The following is a 15,956-nucleotide window of genomic DNA, read 5'->3' on the forward strand; positions in this document are numbered from 1 at the left end:
CACCGTGCCCGCCGTGCCAGCCGTGCCCGCCGCCCGTCCCTGCGGCTCCCGAGGAAAGGTAAGCCTGGAAAAAATGCGTGCTGATGTTTTCGGACACAGCCTGGCCGGCCTCCAGGTGCGGTGCTGAGCGACAGCGCAGCCCCCCGGTGTGGCCCCAGCGCTGGAACGACCAGTTCTGCCCAGTTCTGCCCAGTTCCAGCACTGGCATCGAGGCTTCAAACCCACCCCAGCCAGGATCGGGCTCTGCCCGTGCCCGGAGGTCAGGGCCGGGCATCCCGAGAGGAACCCGAGGGTGGCACAGGGTGGGCATCACCCCCAATGACCCCACAGCCTGGAGGGGTTTTTCTGTGGGACCTGCCGGGAGCGGGCAATGGGGCTGGAAACGCGGGCAGGGTCCCGATGGGAACGGGGAGCAGAAAACGCCCACAAGGGGTGGAACACGAGGGTCTCCGTGGGGAGGGGGCTGCAAACACCCCCCGTGGGGCGATGGGGGGTTCCCATGGAAAGGGGGTGAGGGAATCACCCGCCAAGGACGGGGACACAGCAGCGAGCGCTGGGGGCAGCCTCGGCGGGACGGGACGGGCGCCCGCCGGTGGCCCCTTCGGGGGTCACGGGGGTCTGTGCTGAGTCAGCAGCCGGGAAAGCCTCCGGCGGAAGGAAGCAGCCGGTGGAGAGGCCGGGCTGCGGGGTGGGGGCGGCAGGACAAGCGGCCTCCGATCCCGGCACCGCTTAGCCAGGGCTGAGCCTTTCCCGGAGAGCGAGCGCTGCCCGATCCCGGGGCCAAACCCCTGGGGAAACTGAGGCACGAGGGCCGCTGCAGAGCCCCCCGCCTGCCCTGCCCCGATCCCATCCCAAACACCATCCCGCAGCCGAATGAGCCTTAGGAATAGGGCAGGAGGGTGGCGGTGCCGCAGCTCCGAGCCCGGACACGCCGTCCTGTCCCCGGGGGCTCCGGCGGGCGCCGGTCCTGCCGCCGGTTCCGGTGGGAGCCGGTCCTGCCGCTGGAGGCTCCGCTGCCCTTTCTCCCCGGATTGTTTTCATCCCGGCCCGGATCGGGGCAGGCCCCGCCGGAGGCACATTGAACTTTCCTCTGCATCCTTCACCCTCTTGCTTCACCCTCCCGAAATAGCAGCTCCTGCCTGGAAACCTCTCCCAGGGCTGGCGGGGCCCCGGGGTGCGCCAAATCTCCCAGGGCTTTCCCCATCCGCAGGGATGAATGGGGTGATTGTGAAATGCCAATCCCAACTCCAGGGTGGCGACCACCCCCGTCGGGACAGGGACCACCAAACCCTGCCAGTGCCCGGTCTGGGGCTGCCCTGGTCCCTGACCCTCTGCAGAAAGGGCTTTTTGGGGCTTTTCTGGGTCCTGCTGCCCTGCCAAGGGCTCCGGCTTTATCCATCAGCTGACATTCCTCCGGGAGGCCCCTCCAGGCCGGAGAGTCCTTGCACCGACGGTGGGGCCGCCGGTGGAGCGCCACTCCCCGAGCCCACCGGGGCTGGGAGATGCCGGCTGGGTGACACAGACCCCGCTCTGCGTCCCTTGTCCCCCGAGGGTCCTTTCTGGAGAGCAGCGCTCGGCCGAGCCAGGCAGAGCCCCCCAGACCCATCACAGCGATGGCTGAGCCCCCCAGACCCATCACAGCGATGGCTGAGCCCCCCAAACCCATCACACCGATGGCAGAGTCCCCAGACCCATCACACCCATGCCCAGGTGGGCTCCCCCCGCTCCGTGGGTTCTTTCCCCCTCCGTGCCCCGGTGCGGGACCCCCGCCGGTGCGGCACCGCGGTGTCCCCGCCCGGTGCGGCGGGGCAGGTCCCGGCCGGCCCCAATCGCGCTCCCGGGGCTGAGCCGCACCTCGGGGAGGGGCCGGGCCGGGCCGGGCAGGCGCACGGTGCGGCGGCACCGGGGCTGGCGGGGCTCGGCACGGGGGCAGCGGAGCGCCGGGCACCGGGGGCTGCGGCCGGTGAGCGGGGCGAGCGCTGCGGGACCGGGGGGCAGCGGCAACGCCGACGGGAAGGGACCGGCACCGGCACCGAGAGCCGCCCGCCCCCGCAGTTCCTCCGGCCGCGGATTTGGGGGCGGCTCCGGCGGAGTTTCGGGGCCAGGACCTGGCGGGAGCGCCGGGGAGCACCGGGACGGTGCGGGGTGGGTGTGCGGGAGGACCGGGCGGGGGGGACCGGCGGAGGGGCAGGGGAAGCGGGACGGGAGCGCGGCGGCGGCGGCACCGGGCCGGGGGAGCGGGGGAAGCCCACGGGCGTGCGAGGGACCGGGCGGGGTTGCAGGAGGAGCAGAACTCGGGGCGCGGGTGCAGCTTCGGGGGCCGCGGGGGAACCGGGCGGAGGGTGCGGGGGTGCCGGGCTGGGGCCGCGCTGGGAACGGGAGGCGGCGGAGCTCCTGGAACCCGGGGGCACAGGGACTCAGTCCCAGCGCGGTGCTGGGGTCCCTATCCCCCTCCCGGGCCGGTTTGGGGTGCCCGGTTCGGGGTGACCCTCGGGGCACCGGCGGTCCCGGCCCCAGCACGTCCTTGCTGGGGTCTCTTCCCGGGTTCCTCCCCCAGCAGTGAGGCTGAGGCTTCCTCGCTGCCTCCTCCTCCATGAGGTGGCAGGAATGGGGTGATAACGGTGGGGAGGACAGGGACGGATGTGCCGTGCCATGCTGTGCCGTGCCGTGGCAGGCTGCAGCTGCCTACGTGCCAGCAGGCTGGACATGCGACCTGCACTGGGCCGGTGCCCAAAGCCAGAGGGAAGTGGGACGGAAGAAGTGGAAAGAGGAACGTGGTGGCACGCAGGGACAAGGCAAGGGGACAGCTCTGTCCCCCAGTATCCCCTCTGCCATCTGGGCTGGGCCCACGTTTGGTGTTCCTGGGAAGCCATCGGGCACAGTGCTGCTCCTGACACTGGAGGAAGGGACCAGGAGAATTCCCAGAGAATTCCCGTGTTGGGAGGGATCATATGGAGCACAGAGGGCTCTGACACCCACCTCCAGGCAAGGAGCCAGTGTGGCTGCCTGTCCCATCTGGAGCTCCGTGGCCATGTTGGCTGAGCTCATCTGTGCCAGCAGGGCAGAGCTCCCCAGGACCCCAGTGCTCACCATGGGACATCCAATGGGGACCCCCGCAGGCAGGGATGCTCTGGCTGGGAGATGATCCCCATCCCCATCCCCTGTGCCCTGACCCTGCTGTGTCCCACAGGGTCCCTGGATGCCACGGGGCAGGATGGGCACCACGGCCGTGCTGCTGGCCCTGCTCCCCACGGCCACCGCTCAGCCCACGGCGCCCCCGGGCTGCGGCCATGGCCTCTCCTCCCTCTACTACAACCTCTGTGACCTCTCGGCGGGCTGGGGCATCGGCGTGGAAGCAGTGGCCAGCCTGGGCGTAGTGACCACCTTCGTGCTCACCATCGTGCTGGTGGCCAGCCTGCCCTTCGTGCAGGACCACCACAAGAAGAGCCTGGTGGCCACGCAGGTCTTCTTCCTTCTGGGCACCTTCGGCCTCTTCTGCCTGACCTTCGACTTCATCGTGGGGCCGGATTTCTCCACCTGCACCTCCCGCCGCTTCCTCTTCGGCGTCCTCTTCGCCATCTGCTTCTCCTGCCTGCTGGCCCACGCCGTGGCCCTCAACTTCCTGGCGCGCCGCAACCGAGCCCCGCGGGGCTGGGTGACGCTGGTGGCCGCCCTGTCCCTGGCTTCGGTCGAGGTCATCATCAACGCCGAGTGGCTCCTCATCACGGTGGCGCGGCACGAGGGCGGCCCCGCTGACCCCTGCCAGCTGGCGGGCGCCGACTTCGTCATGGCGCTCATCTACGTCATGGCCCTGCTGGTGGCCGCCTTCGGCGCCGCCTGGCCCACGCTCTGCGGCCGCTACGGCCGCTGGCGCAAGCACGGCGCCTTCATCCTGGCCACCACCGGCCTGTCGGCGGCCATCTGGCTGGCGTGGACCATCATGTACCTGTACGGGAACCGGCGTGCCGGCCGCGCGCCCGGCTGGGACGACCCCACGCTGGCCATCGCGCTGGTGTGCAACGCCGCCGCCTTCCTGCTGCTCTACGCCATCCCCGAGGTGACGCACGTGACGCGGCGCAGCCCCGAGCAGCCCTTCGAGGACGACGGCTACCCCACGCGGGGGGTGGGCTACGAGACCATCCTCAAGGAGCACAAGTCGCAGAGCATGTTCGTGGAGAACAAGGCCTTCTCCATGGATGAGCCGTCCTTTGGTAGGGCTCGCCAGGGACATTCTCACCCCGTGGCAGGGCGGGCACCATCCCCCTGGGGACCCTGGGATGTCCCCACCGGGGATGGCAGTGGAGGGTGGGTGACGAGACGTCTGGCAGTGACCTGCCCGGCGCTGGCGCCTGCTGCTGTTGTGGCTCCCCAGAACTGGCCGGGCTGGGTGTACCAGTTTGGGCTGAGCCCAGCAGCCACAGGGAGCTCCTTCCTTCCCTCCCTCCCTCCCCAGCGTGGGGTGCCCGCGGCTCCTGCCCCTTCGCCCCGGGCCCACGAGACCCTGCAATAACACGGGGTGGTGACAGTCCCAGTGGGTACAGTGGGCGGGTGTGCCAGGTGTCTGCTCCCCACGGGGTAGGGAGGGTCCCCCTGGGCAGCACCTGCACCCGAGAGACCCTACAATAACAAGCCATGGGCAGGCAGCAGCGAAGCCACCCCTGGGGACAGGAGTGTCCCGCGGGAAAGGCAGGCAGCTGCTGAGTCAGCTCGTTAAACCTGCTAACGAGGTTCGGGGAGCCCCAGTGGGGTGGCACTGGCTCCATGGTGACTGTCCCCGTGTCTCAGCAGCCAAGAAGCCGGTGTCCCCATACAGTGGCTACAACGGGCAGCTGCTGACCAGCGTCTACCAGCCCACCGAGATGGCTCTGATGCACAAGGGGATGGTGAGTGTGACACCAGGGGTGGCCACATCCTGCCAGGAATGACAGGAATGGGGGACAGGGTGTGGGTGGGGTGTTCCTGTCACCCCTGTGTCCCAATGGCTGCTCTAACGAGGTGGGGACCTTCCAAGCCTTCCCGTGGGGTTGGGGCGTTCCCGGTGCTGTGACCTTCCAGCCCCGTGTCTGTCCCTCAGAGTGAAGGTCCCTACGACGTGATCCTGCCCCGTGCCTCCACCAGCCCCATGCCCGGCAGTGCCAGCTCCACGCTCCGGGCCGAGGACGCGTTCGCGGTGCAGGCGCGGCACTCCAGCATCCCGAGGGACACCCGCGGCTGCCAGGTGGGTGAACGGTGGCTGCAGCAGGGGCAAAGTCCAGCCCTGCCATGGTGACAGGCTGCCCGGCACCCAGAGCACCCCCCAGTGGGTCAGGGTACACAGCCGTGGTCCTGGTGCCACCCTGTCCTGGTGCCACCCCGCTGTGCCCACAGGTGCAGTCCCCGTACAGCAGGAACCGCTGGTGAAGCCCCCGTGACGCAGCTCCCGCAGCGCTGGCACAACCAAGGGCTTGCCCAGCCCCATCCCACCCTGACTGACGTGTGAATGCCACCCCGTGAGATGTGAATGCCGCCCCGAGAGGTGTGAATGCCACCCCGGCTGGCAGCCAGAGCTGACTCCTGCCCGTGGGACGCCTGGACACGGCCCCAGAGCCAGCGCTCCCACCTGCCCGTCCATCCCACCTGGCCATGGACCCCCCATCCCTGCCTCAAGGACTGGCTCCCGTGAGGACACCCCCGGCTGTCACCTTTGTGATGCACAGACCCCTCTGCCGCCCCCAGGCCATGGACTCTCCAAAGCTGGGGAGCCTGTGGGACCCCACCCAGGGCACCCCCAGCACCCTGGCCCTGCACTGACCCCGAGCTGAGCTGGCCCCATCCCACCGCAGGGCACAAGGGGACACCAAGCTGTCCCCGCTCCGTGCCTCTGTTTCCCCGTTGCTGGGGAGGGGGATCAGTGCCTTGCTGGGGCTGGGGACCATCCCCCCCCAGCTCTGGCCCCCTTCTCGGTGCCTTTCCCCCCCTGCGGGGAGTGGGGAGGGAGCTGGGCCCCTCGCCCTCCCTGTGGCTTTCTCTGCCAAGTTTCCTTTTCATGTTTTTCAGGTCGCCCCAATAAAGGTGGTTTTTCCTATGATGCTGTCACAGGATGCTGGGTGGGGGTCCCAGGTGTTCCCCACTCCAGGGGCTGCTCAGGTGCCCCCATTCAGGGGAGGGCCAGGGAGCACGGGGGGGCTCCGGGCAGGGCCCTGGGCACCCCCATCGCCCAGGCAGGGCCGGGGTGCCGTGGGCAGATGGGCTGCCGGGCAGGAGGTGGCACGGCACGGAGGACGTGCCAAGGTCGCCGTGGTTTCCCGCTCGGATCGCCTTCCCCTGCAGAGCCATTCCTGCTCCTCCGGGCAGGAAGCCTGCGGGCAGCAGTGCCATGAATTATTCAGGGCTGGAACGGCTCGGTGGGGGCAGCGGGTGCCCGGCTCTCCTTGAGCCGGAGCCGGGATGGCGGCGCTGGGGTCGCCGGTGGGCACGGGTGCCCTGCACGGTGCCCGCACAAGGGACACGCAGCGGGAGGGTGGCACTCGCCTTTAGCTGGCACCAACCCGCGCTCCCGGTTGCGGGGACACCGTGTTGGCACGGGATGTGGCCGTGCCCCCCGCGCTGCGCTGCGTCAGCCGTGTTTACCTGGCACCTGTGTTTACCTGGCGCCGAGCGGCAGCGGGGACATTGCCCAGCAGCACCAGGCACTCGCTGTCACCAGGGCCACTGTCACCACAGCACACACACCGCGCTCCCGCCGCCCGCGGGCACCGCGTGGCACAGCGCAGAGTCACCCCCAAGGGCACGGCCACCTTCGCGGGGACAGCAAAGCCACAGGACAAACAGCGTGCAGGGACTGTGCTCGGGGCTGCCAGGGGACAGCGGAGCAGCCCCGCTGCCGTGCCCAGCCCGTCCGGAAGCGCGGATCCCACCGGCCCCGCCAGCGCCGGCCGCAGCGCGGGGCGGCCCCGCTCCAACAGGGAGCGCTTTGTGCCGCCGGGGCCGCGAACAGCGCAGCCTTTGTCCGGCCAGGTGAGGCTGAGCCGCGCCGGGAGCGGCCCCGGAGCCTGCCCGGAGCCGGGGGCTGCCCGCGGGCGGTGGCGGGGCCGGGGCAGGTGGCACCGGGGACGTGGCAGCACACCTGGCACCGGGGTCACCGTGACCACACGGGCAGGGATGCCAAGGGCAGGGCTGCGTGTGGCTGCAGCCCTGGGGCCCGAGCAGGGTCACCAATAGTGACAATAAAGGCAAGTGACAGCATGCATGGCAGTCCTGTGGCATGCTCCACGTCCCCAGCACTGAGCCAGGCACTGGGGTCTCCTCACGGCTGAGGAACGAGGCTCCTGCCCCACCAGAGCCCTGCCAGGGCCAGCCCGTGGGGACAGTGACACGCCTGGCACTGCCATCTGCCAGCAGAGCAGTGTCCTTCAGGAACCCCCCAGGAACGCCAGAAACCCTTCAGGAATCCCAGGAACCTCTCAGGAACCCCTCAGGAACCCCCCAGGAACCCCAGAAACCCCTAAGGAACTCCTCAGGAACCACAGGACCCCCTCAGGAATCCCAGGAACCCCTGAGGAACGGGGAGCACAGACACGCTCACACCACCAGCTCCTTTTACTCCAAGCAAGTCCACGGCCCAGCAGGGACCCAGAGCAGTGCAGTGAGGGGCTGTGGGGCTCAGCAGTGACACAGGACACCAGGACAATGTCCCTCTGGAGTGCCAGGGGCTCAGCCCGGCCCGGCCCGGGCGCGCTCCCGCTCCCTCTCCAGCTGTTTGCGCCTCTGGATGTCGCGGTAGGCGCGGATGACGCGGGCTCGCTCCTCCTCCAGGATGCGCCGGCGAGCCATGGACACCACCTGGGACACCGGGGACGCCTGGCTGTGACCCAGGCGAGGGGTCAGGAGCAGCTGCTTCCGTCCAGCCTGCAAGCACAGACGGAACAGCTCAGAGTGAAGGGTGAGATGCCAGGACTGAGCTCCAAGGAGCCATCACCAGCTCGCTGAGGCCACCACTGCCCTCCCAGGTACCCAAGGGTGGGTGGCACTGTCCCCAGAGCTCACCTGTGCGGCAGGACCCCGTCCCCTGGGCCGGGAGGTGATGGTGGGGGGCTGTGTCACCACCTCTCCGAAGGGCACCGTGTCTGCAAGGGAATGGGGGTCAGTGGGAGACCCTCAGGTGCCCAGCCCAGCTCCCCCTGGTGCTGCCCACAGGGCTGGGGTCACTTCAACCCCCCCACTCCATTCCCACCTTGCATCAGGCTCTTCTCCAGCATGGCTTCCTTCTTCTCCTCCCTTTTCTTCCGAGCTTTTTCCAGCTTCCTTTTCTGAAACCTGAAGAGCCACATTACAGCTGGGGCTCAGGGGTGGATGGACAGTGAGCGAGCAGTGAGTCCCCACCCCACGGGAGTCCCCAGATCCCACAGCTTTTCCCCCAGGAGAGTGAAGCAGACTCGTGGCTCTGATCCCAGAGATCCATCCCCATGGAAAGGGCACCCACTGCACCCCCAGACCTGGGCAACGGGACATGCCACAGGCACGGGCTGGCCCCATCCAGCCCCCAGGGCTTTGCTCTCACTCTTTTTTCCTTCTGGACTTCTCTGGAGCCGTGCCCTCCTTCTCAGGCTCCCTCTGGATCTGGTTCTCGGCGAGGAAGAGCACGCGCTGCACCTCGTGCTGCATGCGGCAGATGTAGGAGCGCTCCGACTCCCCCCTGCCCCTCCTGAACCTGGGCACGGGGATGTCCCCCGGGGCCTTGGGGCCCTGGCACTGCTGCTGCTGCTGCTGCTTCTTCTTCTCTAGGAGAAACGGGTGACATTCCTGCAGCGGTGACACCACGGGGTCCCTCTGGCCGGCACAGCGCGGGTGGGACATCACCAGAGAGAGGGGGATGTCCCGTGGCAGGATCCAGCCGTGCTGTGAGCTCCTGGGCCAGCCCCTGGGCCACCTGCCGGGGCCACCTGCATGTCCCACCTGCCACCTGCCTCCTCCCGGGCTCCGGGCGCTTCAGGGCCTCGCGGCTCCGCATCAGCTCCCGCAGGCGGAACGGGATCTCCTGCTCGTCGGGGTGTTTGGGCTTCATGTTGTCCTTCTTCTCCTTCCTGGGGAAACGAGCACAGGGAGAGGGCTCCAGGGAAACACCGCGACCTGGGAGGCTGGGACACCGGGACCTAGCACGGGGACACCGGGACCCAGGCACGGAAGGATGCTGGGATTTGAGCACGATGGGAAACTGAGACTCAGGCATGGCTGGACACCGGGATCCGGGCACGGACAGACACCGGGACCCGGGCAGAGATCAGGGCGCAGACACCGAGAACGGGACCCCGCCAGACCCACCCGAGACCCCGCGTGGGTCCGGATCCCAAACCGGGAGCGATCCCGACTGGATCCCGCGGGCACTGACCTGCTGCGCAGCGGCACGGCCGGTCCATGCTCCGATCTCGGTCCCGCTTTCTGTCCCGGTCCCGCATTCCGTCCCTGTCCTGGTCCCGCTCCCGCTTTCTGTCCCTTTCCTGCTCCAGGTCCCGGTCTCCGGCCCTGTTTCGGTCCCGGTCCCGGTCTCTGTCCCTGTTTGGGTCCCGATCCCAGTTTCTGTCGCGGTCCCCGGCCCAGTTTCTGTCCCCGTCCCGGTCCCCGACCCGGTCCCGGTCCCCGGGCCATGGTTCCGCCGCTCCTCACGTGGCCGTTCCGCCGCCACTTCCGGCTTTCTGGCCCCGCCCCCTGCTGATTATTGGTCACATTTCCTGGCCGCTCCCGCCCCTCTGAGCGCACCGGGCTGCCATTGGCTGCGAGAGCTGTCATTCGGGGCGGGGGCGGGGCCAGGGGCTGAGGCCGGATGCTGCTGCGGGGCCTGGCGGGGGCGCGCTGGGGGGTGAGCGGGGACAGGGGGGGATAACGGGGGGATAACGGGGGGACAACGGGAGGACAACGCGGGGCTCGGCATGGGGAGACACGGGGGAGGCCTCGGGAGGGGCCAGGAGGTGCTGGGCGTGAGATGTGAGCAAGGACGGGGGTAGTATTGGGGTGTCATGGGGGGTGCTGGGGATGGGGGGGGACAAGAGGGGCTTGGGGAGATGAGGGGACAAAGGGGGCTTGGGGATTGAGAGGAGTGGGGGGAACAAGGAGGGGATGGACATGGGGCAGAGTGGGGTGCAGGGAATGGGTGGGGGTCAAGAATTTGGGGTGTTGGGAGTGGGATGTGTCAGTGGTGACAGTGGGGGTACACTGGGAGCAGGGAATGGGGTGTGAGGCAGGAATGTGGGGTGTTGGAAGAGGGATATGGAGATGCTGGGGCTGAGGGTACACTGGGAGCGGGGAATGGGTTTTGGAGCGGGAATTGGGGGTTTTGGAGGGGGATAAGTCAGTGCTGACAATGGGAGTGCAGTGGGAGCAGAGCGTTCCTGTGGCTGAGCTGGGGGTGCAGCAGCCCCTCCGTGCCCCCCCAGACTGGCCCCATCACCGGGGTCTCTGTTCCCTGCAGCCCCCAAAGAGCCCCAGGGGGACCCCAGGCCCCCACCCCACCACCTCCTGCAGTTCGGACACCACAGCAGGGCCTGGGGGCACCTCGGACACGCCGGGAAGGGACAGCAGGACAGCCACCCCTGATGGCGCCAGTGGGGACCCTCGTGCAGCCCCCCCGGTGCCCCCCCCGCCCACCCACTGCTGCGGCACCGGCTGCCCCAACTGTGTCTGGGTGGGCTACGTGGAGCAGCTGCTGCAGCTGCACCGGGACGGTGGAGCCCAGGCCCTGGCGGCCGTGGAGCAGCACGTGGAGGATGAGAACATCAAAATGATCCTCAGGATGGAGATCAGGCTGCGTGCCAGGAAGGAATGAGCCTCCCCAGACTGGGGGGGACACCCCTGGGGGGACAGGATCCAGGCCTGGGTGGTTTGGGGTGGTTGTTGTGTGCTGAGTATGCCATCCCGGGGGTGTCACGTGAGGTTGGGTCACCTCCTGCCTCACAGGGAGCTGTCCTTGGGGACAGGTGGTGACTCAGGGCTGTTCCTGAGCCCCGGATTTCCCAGGAGCTGGATGCTGTGCCCTCCCCAGCGTGGCAAATCCCTGCCAAGGGCAGGCTGGGCAGCCCTCCTCCTCCTGTGATCCCAGCTGGAATTTAAGCACCTTGGGGGGATTTTCAGCACCTTGGCCATGCCCTGGTGGTGGGGAGGGCCGGGGGGGCTGGGCCAGACCCTCCCCAGTGACACCACAAAGCCTCTTAGGGGCCTCTCCGTGGGGGCAGCGTGTGGCACCGAGCACGTGGGGAGCTGCAGCCTCCTGTCAAGGACACTGTCCCTGTCCCTGGTGCCACATCCTGCTGGGCTGGCCACCAAGGTGCCTTTTCTGCCTCCCAGAAACTTGTCCCAAACCCCCTCCTCCATCCTGGGGGACTCACAGCCATTGACACCCACCCAGACCCCCCCATGTCATCCCAGGACAAGGTCCCCAAGAAGCCACCCAGCCCTGAGTGTCACTCACTAATGAACCCCAATTAACAGCCAGGCTCTGCTCTCTGCCAGGGAAGTAGGTGCTTCTCCATGGAAAACACTCCTGGATTTCTTTAATCCTATTTGTTGGAGCCCAACTAATTGCAATTAGTGGCGGGGGCTGAAGTTCAATTAAAGTGTGCCGAGATTAGTCTGTTTTTAATTGCTTTAGTGCTGGATTAGGGAAGCTTTGGAGCAACACCACCCATGGGCAGGGGCTGCTGGACCCACCAGGCTGGGCTGGAGCCTGGAATGGGGGTCCCATGGCTCCCTGTGGGATCAGGGGACACTGGGGGGTCTCTTTGGGAATGGGATCCCCCCACGTGGGATCCGCTGCCCACGGGCACGGGCAGGGCTAATCCTGACACCTCCTCCCCCCAGAGCAGGGGAAGGACACCCCAGGATTACCCCTGGGGAAAGCAGGGAGGTAAATAATCCTATTACCCCCGGGCAGGATAAATCTCCCTCCCCGAAAAGCCCCCCAGAGCATCTCCAGGCCGGAGGGAGCCGGGCTGGGCGGAGGGAGCAGCTCTGGAGCCGGGATCGCGGCACTCTGTGAGTCAGGGGAGGGGACAGGGGGGTCTTTGCTCTCCAGGAGCATCCAGGAACATCTCCTGGGCTTGGATCCTTGTTCCCAGAGCCGTGCCCAGCTCTGCAGCAGGGCCAAATCCCCCACACCGATCCCAGCCGGGGTTTGTGCCCCCAAATTCCCACTCCTGGTGCCATGGGCCATCCCCTGTTCCCCCTTCCCAGCCTGGGGTACCCCACACCGACCTGGGCAAGCCATGGAGGGTCCTGGCAGTGCTCTGAGGGGTGCCAGGTGTCACTGGGGTGGGGACAGGGCAGGGAGCAGCAGCAGCCTTGGGATGCCCCTCCTTGCCTTTGGGGTTAACGCTGAGCTGGGCTCAGCCATTGTGGGGAGGGGGCTCTGCAGAGCCCGGCAGGGGCTGGGTGGGAGGAGAAGCTGGTGGCCCCATTTCCCTCCAGCGGGTGCGAGGAGCTGTCCTGTGCCAGCGCTGAGTTCTGGGGAACGCTGTGAGCTCTGGGGAGCACCGTGAGCCCCAGGGAGCACCCTGAGCTCCAGGGAGCACCGTGAGCTGTGGAGAACACTGTGAGATCCAGGGAACGCTGTGAGATCCAGGGAACGCTGTGAGATCCAGGGAGCACCGTCAGCCCTGGGGAACACTGTGAGTTCTGGGGAACACCGTGAGTTCCAGGGAACCCTGAGGAGCACCGTGAGTTCCAGGAAGCACCGTCAGCCCCAGGGAGCGCCGTGAGGAATACTGTGAGTCCCAGGGAGCACCGTGAGTTCCCAGGAACCCTGTGAGCTCCAGGGAGCACCGTTAGGCCCGGGGAACTCTGTGAGTTCTGGGGAACACCGTGTGTTCCAGGGAACGCCGTGAGCCCAGGGGAACTCTGTAAGCCCCAGGGAACGCCGTGAGCCCCGGGGCTACCAGCCATGAGCCTGGAGCCCCCCAAGCTGGAGGTCAAATCGGCCACCAGGGTGAGCGGGGGTCCCGCCACCCCCCGCAAGGGACCCCCCAAGTTCAAGCAGAGGCAGACGAGGCAGTTCAAGAGCAAGCCCCCCAAAAAGGGGGTGCAGGGGTGAGTGGGGAACAGCTCTGGGATGGGAGGGGCCCTGCATGGGGTCAGGCCAGACAATTCCTCTTTCCTTGCAGGTTTGGTGACGACATCCCCGGCATGGAGGGGTTGGGAACAGGTATGGGAATGCCACCCCTTTGGCAGTGGGGGGACAGGGCCTGGGGGGGGTCACACCGCCACAAGCTCTGTCCTCTCTCTCCTCAGACATCACTGTCATCTGTCCCTGGGAAGCCTTCAGCCACCTGGAGCTGCACGAGCTGGCTCAGTATGGAATCATTTAGGATTTGGGCAGGCTCACCAGCCCTGTAGTGCTGTGTAGATCAAGGCCCCCCTACCCATGCTGGGGAAGGGGGGCTCAGCTTGGAAAAATGCTAATTAAACCCTAACGAACACAGGAGTCAGTGTTGTGGGCTGGGGGGGAGGGAGAGCAGCTCCCCAGGGCCTGGGGTGGAGTGGGCAGGACAGAGATGGGGTCAGGATTCTGACAAGGTTTATTTGGGGCTGGACCAGCACCTCAGACATCCCCAAAGCTGCACACCCTCAGCAGCAGCACCAATGGCAACACAGAAAAGACACAGACAGGTTCAGGATTCTGACACTGTTTATTTAGGCCCAAACCAGGCAATCCTCACTGCCACACCCTCCCGGCCGTGATATCCCGGAACACCCTCAGGGCCTTGAGCACTCCCATGGCCTCCACCAGCAGCAGGGCCCCAGGGCCTGGGGTGGGATGGGCAGGACACAGACAGGTTCAGCATTTTTGACAAGGTTTATTTAGGCCCAAACCACCCCCCTGTACATCCCAATCCCGTCACTGCCACACCCTCCCAGCCGTGACATCCCTGAGCACCCTCAGGGCCAGCAGTGCTCCCACAGCCTCCACCAGCAGCAGGGTGACGGCCCCAGCAGCGATGGCCCCGGCCTGGCCCCGCAGCCCCGCGGCCATGGCGGCCCCACAGCCCTCGGTGTGCAGCAGGGCCGCGGCCGCCATGGGGCCCAGCGCCAGCGCCCCAAACCCGCACTGGGCGTTGGGCACGGAGCCGCCCTGCAGGGGCTCCCGGCAGCAGGAGGCTGGCACACCACAGGCCTGAACGCCCGGGGAGCTGCAATTGAAGTACCTGTGGGGTGGACATGGAGACTGGGGTCATACAGGTTCAGGGGATGGGGTGTCCCACACACCCAGGCACAGAACTGACACCAATCATGGGTTCCAGCTCTGCCTTCTCTTTTCTGGGCTGTTGTGGGGATCCCACCACCCCAAACATGAGTCCTCAGCATAGACCCCACAAGGAATTGGGGGGTTTTCAGCCCTAGGGTGGGGATGGGGTCCCACAAAGGAGATTCTCAGCCCCAGGATGGGGTCCCACACTAAACAGGGTTTTCAGTGCCATGGTGGGCATGGGGACCCACAAAGGAGGTTTTCAGTCCTGTGGAGGGGATGGGGTCCCACACCCAACAGGGTTTTCAGCCCCAGGGTAGACATGGGGTCCCACACCAAACAGTGTGGTAGGCATGGGGTCCCACACCAAACAGGGTTTTCAGCACTGTGGTGAGGATGGGGTCCCACAAAGGAGATTCCCATGGGGTCTCACACCAAACAAGGTTTTCAGCCCCATGGTGGGCATGGACTCCCCCAGTCTCCCCCAAACCCCGACTCACAGGTTGCTCTCCCAGTCGCGGTAGGACTCGAGGCCGCAGCACTGCAGGCTCCGCTGCACCTCATCCACCAGGAACTGCAGGTCGGGATCGTCCTGGTAGCGCAGGAGGCAGAGCAGCAGCAGGTCCCGCAGCGCATCCCGCACCCTCCGCCGCAGCAGCAGCAGCAGGAGCCCCCCCAGCAGCTCCAGCCCCCCGAAAACCAGCAGGGCACCCAGGAAGAAGCGCAGCAGGCAGGGACTGGCTCGCAGGGCGCCCAGGCAGCCGGCCAGGGACACGGCGCTGACCCCCAGCCCCGCCAGCACGAACAGCAGCATGGGGTCCGAGCCCAGGGGCGCCCCATGATCCCCCCCAAGCAGGGAGCTCTTGGTCAGCAGCCCCCAGACCCCCACGGCAAGGGTCAGCAGCCCCAGCAGGAGGAAGAGGAGGTTCCAGAGGAAGGCCAGGTAGCGCACACAGCGGCTGAAGGGGCTGGGTTTGGGGGGTTCGGGGTACCACACCCCGGGGTGCTGCTCGGCTGTGTCATCATCATCATCATCAAAGGAGGAGTAGGGCAGCTCCACCAGCCTGGATGCCTGCACAGACAGAGGAGCCACTCACAGCCCCCTAGAAATGTGAGCACGTCCCACAGCCAGACACTGAAGCCACCCCAAACCACCCTGCTTAGCCCCAAACCCACCTCTGCTCATCACGGGGGGCTGCAGGAGAGCACCCCAAAGACTCTGACTCTAAGGGACCCCCAGATCTATCCCCCATGGAGACCCCCAGGGATGCAGCACGCTGCTACCCAGGGCTAGGGGTACTCGAGTAAGGGGTGCCAGGGTTACCTGGGGCAGCAGTCGGGTGCCCTCCCCGTGGGGCTGGAACAGGCGAACTCTGCTCAGCGCCATCGCTGCTACCTCGTGCCCGGACCCGTCACACTCCCATCATGTGAGGGGCTGCGGGCGGGCTTAAATGGGTCTCTGTGTGCCGCCCCACATGTGGGCACGATCCCCCCACCCTCCCACGGACACAGCTGGCCCCGATCGCCCCCTGCCCCACAGCTGGGCTCCATCCCGCCCTCCAACACCGGGGGCCCCTCCGAGGCCACCGGGGGCGCTGCTTGCGTGCAGAACTAAAAAGCGAGCACTGAGGCGGGAGGGGACACTTATATCTGTAGCACCGAGGCAGCATGGGGGACCATTATGTCTGTAACACCGAGGCAGCACGGGGGGACGACTGGTGGTGACGCCGGGATAGGAACCTTGGTG

The 15,956-nt window shown here is 67.1% G+C and overlaps 5 protein-coding genes across 6 annotated transcripts; 3 read left to right on the top strand and 2 right to left on the bottom strand.

Moving 5' to 3' along the window:
- The first annotated feature begins 64 nt into the window (after nucleotides 1-64).
- On the top strand, nucleotides 65-6,331 carry GPRC5C (G protein-coupled receptor class C group 5 member C). Of its 2 annotated transcripts, none has more exons than XM_074555371.1 (5): nucleotides 65-1,963; nucleotides 3,191-4,211; nucleotides 4,786-4,883; nucleotides 5,075-5,218; nucleotides 5,368-6,331. In XM_074555371.1, the coding sequence occupies exons 1-5, from the start codon at nucleotides 1,703-1,705 to the stop codon at nucleotides 5,398-5,400; spliced, it is 1,557 nt and encodes a 518-aa protein (XP_074411472.1). In that variant the 5' UTR covers nucleotides 65-1,702; the 3' UTR covers nucleotides 5,401-6,331. The 2 variants fall into 2 exon arrangements, with proteins under 2 accessions (XP_074411472.1, XP_074411473.1); XM_074555372.1 differs by having other exon boundaries at nucleotides 4,789-4,883; nucleotides 5,368-6,328.
- A 1,217-nt stretch (nucleotides 6,332-7,548) lies between these two features.
- Nucleotides 7,549-9,677, bottom strand: CCDC137 (coiled-coil domain containing 137). The gene is made up of 6 exons (XM_074555374.1): nucleotides 9,368-9,677; nucleotides 8,935-9,062; nucleotides 8,540-8,759; nucleotides 8,213-8,295; nucleotides 8,026-8,105; nucleotides 7,549-7,887 (listed from the first exon to the last, which is right to left on the bottom strand). Exons 1-6 carry the CDS (start codon nucleotides 9,622-9,624, stop codon nucleotides 7,693-7,695), a joined length of 963 nt encoding a protein of 320 aa, XP_074411475.1. The 5' UTR covers nucleotides 9,625-9,677; the 3' UTR covers nucleotides 7,549-7,692.
- A 13-nt stretch (nucleotides 9,678-9,690) lies between these two features.
- On the top strand, nucleotides 9,691-11,599 carry OXLD1 (oxidoreductase like domain containing 1). Its single transcript, XM_074555375.1, has 2 exons — nucleotides 9,691-9,835; nucleotides 10,445-11,599. Exons 1-2 carry the CDS (start codon nucleotides 9,800-9,802, stop codon nucleotides 10,796-10,798), a joined length of 390 nt encoding a protein of 129 aa, XP_074411476.1. The 5' UTR covers nucleotides 9,691-9,799; the 3' UTR covers nucleotides 10,799-11,599.
- Nucleotides 11,600-11,739: 140 nt separating this feature from the next.
- PDE6G (phosphodiesterase 6G) lies at nucleotides 11,740-13,447 on the top strand. The gene is made up of 4 exons (XM_074555376.1): nucleotides 11,740-12,733; nucleotides 12,840-13,053; nucleotides 13,128-13,168; nucleotides 13,255-13,447. Exons 2-4 carry the CDS (start codon nucleotides 12,908-12,910, stop codon nucleotides 13,329-13,331), a joined length of 264 nt encoding a protein of 87 aa, XP_074411477.1. The 5' UTR covers nucleotides 11,740-12,733; nucleotides 12,840-12,907; the 3' UTR covers nucleotides 13,332-13,447.
- Nucleotides 13,448-13,640: 193 nt separating this feature from the next.
- Nucleotides 13,641-15,793, bottom strand: TSPAN10 (tetraspanin 10). Its single transcript, XM_074555071.1, has 3 exons — nucleotides 15,534-15,793; nucleotides 14,710-15,281; nucleotides 13,641-14,168 (listed from the first exon to the last, which is right to left on the bottom strand). Exons 1-3 carry the CDS (start codon nucleotides 15,594-15,596, stop codon nucleotides 13,862-13,864), a joined length of 942 nt encoding a protein of 313 aa, XP_074411172.1. The 5' UTR covers nucleotides 15,597-15,793; the 3' UTR covers nucleotides 13,641-13,861.
- Between the last annotated feature and the right edge of the window lie 163 nt (nucleotides 15,794-15,956).

Source organism: Zonotrichia albicollis, chromosome 19, assembly GCF_047830755.1.
Source record: "Zonotrichia albicollis isolate bZonAlb1 chromosome 19, bZonAlb1.hap1, whole genome shotgun sequence".
Taxonomy (NCBI): Eukaryota; Metazoa; Chordata; class Aves; order Passeriformes; family Passerellidae; genus Zonotrichia; species Zonotrichia albicollis.

Excerpts from the sequence above, each read along its gene's own strand:
- GPRC5C (XM_074555371.1), top strand. The coding sequence starts at position 1,703 with ATGCCCAGGTGGGCTCCCCCCGCTCCGTGGGTTCTTTCCCCCTCCGTG. Across the intron at positions 4,212-4,785 it reads CATGGATGAGCCGTCCTTTG|CAGCCAAGAAGCCGGTGTCC; the intron begins GTAGGGCTCGCC and ends CCCGTGTCTCAG. Across the intron at positions 4,884-5,074 it reads CTCTGATGCACAAGGGGATG|AGTGAAGGTCCCTACGACGT; the intron begins GTGAGTGTGACA and ends TCTGTCCCTCAG.
- CCDC137 (XM_074555374.1), bottom strand. The coding sequence starts at position 9,624 with ATGGCCCGGGGACCGGGACCGGGTCGGGGACCGGGACGGGGACAGAAA. Across the intron at positions 9,063-9,367 it reads GCCGTGCCGCTGCGCAGCAG|GAAGGAGAAGAAGGACAACA; the intron begins GTCAGTGCCCGC and ends TCGTTTCCCCAG. Across the intron at positions 8,106-8,212 it reads GGAGAAGAGCCTGATGCAAG|ACACGGTGCCCTTCGGAGAG; the intron begins GTGGGAATGGAG and ends ATTCCCTTGCAG.
- OXLD1 (XM_074555375.1), top strand. The coding sequence starts at position 9,800 with ATGCTGCTGCGGGGCCTGGCGGGGGCGCGCTGGGGG. Across the intron at positions 9,836-10,444 it reads TGGCGGGGGCGCGCTGGGGG|CCCCCAAAGAGCCCCAGGGG; the intron begins GTGAGCGGGGAC and ends TGTTCCCTGCAG.
- PDE6G (XM_074555376.1), top strand. The coding sequence starts at position 12,908 with ATGAGCCTGGAGCCCCCCAAGCTGGAGGTCAAATCGGCCACCAGGGTG. Across the intron at positions 13,054-13,127 it reads CCCAAAAAGGGGGTGCAGGG|GTTTGGTGACGACATCCCCG; the intron begins GTGAGTGGGGAA and ends CTTTCCTTGCAG. Across the intron at positions 13,169-13,254 it reads CATGGAGGGGTTGGGAACAG|ACATCACTGTCATCTGTCCC; the intron begins GTATGGGAATGC and ends CTCTCTCCTCAG.
- TSPAN10 (XM_074555071.1), bottom strand. The coding sequence starts at position 15,596 with ATGGCGCTGAGCAGAGTTCGCCTGTTCCAGCCCCACGGGGAGGGCACC. Across the intron at positions 15,282-15,533 it reads GCACCCGACTGCTGCCCCAG|GCATCCAGGCTGGTGGAGCT; the intron begins GTAACCCTGGCA and ends CTGTCTGTGCAG. Across the intron at positions 14,169-14,709 it reads CGCGACTGGGAGAGCAACCT|GTACTTCAATTGCAGCTCCC; the intron begins GTGAGTCGGGGT and ends TCCACCCCACAG.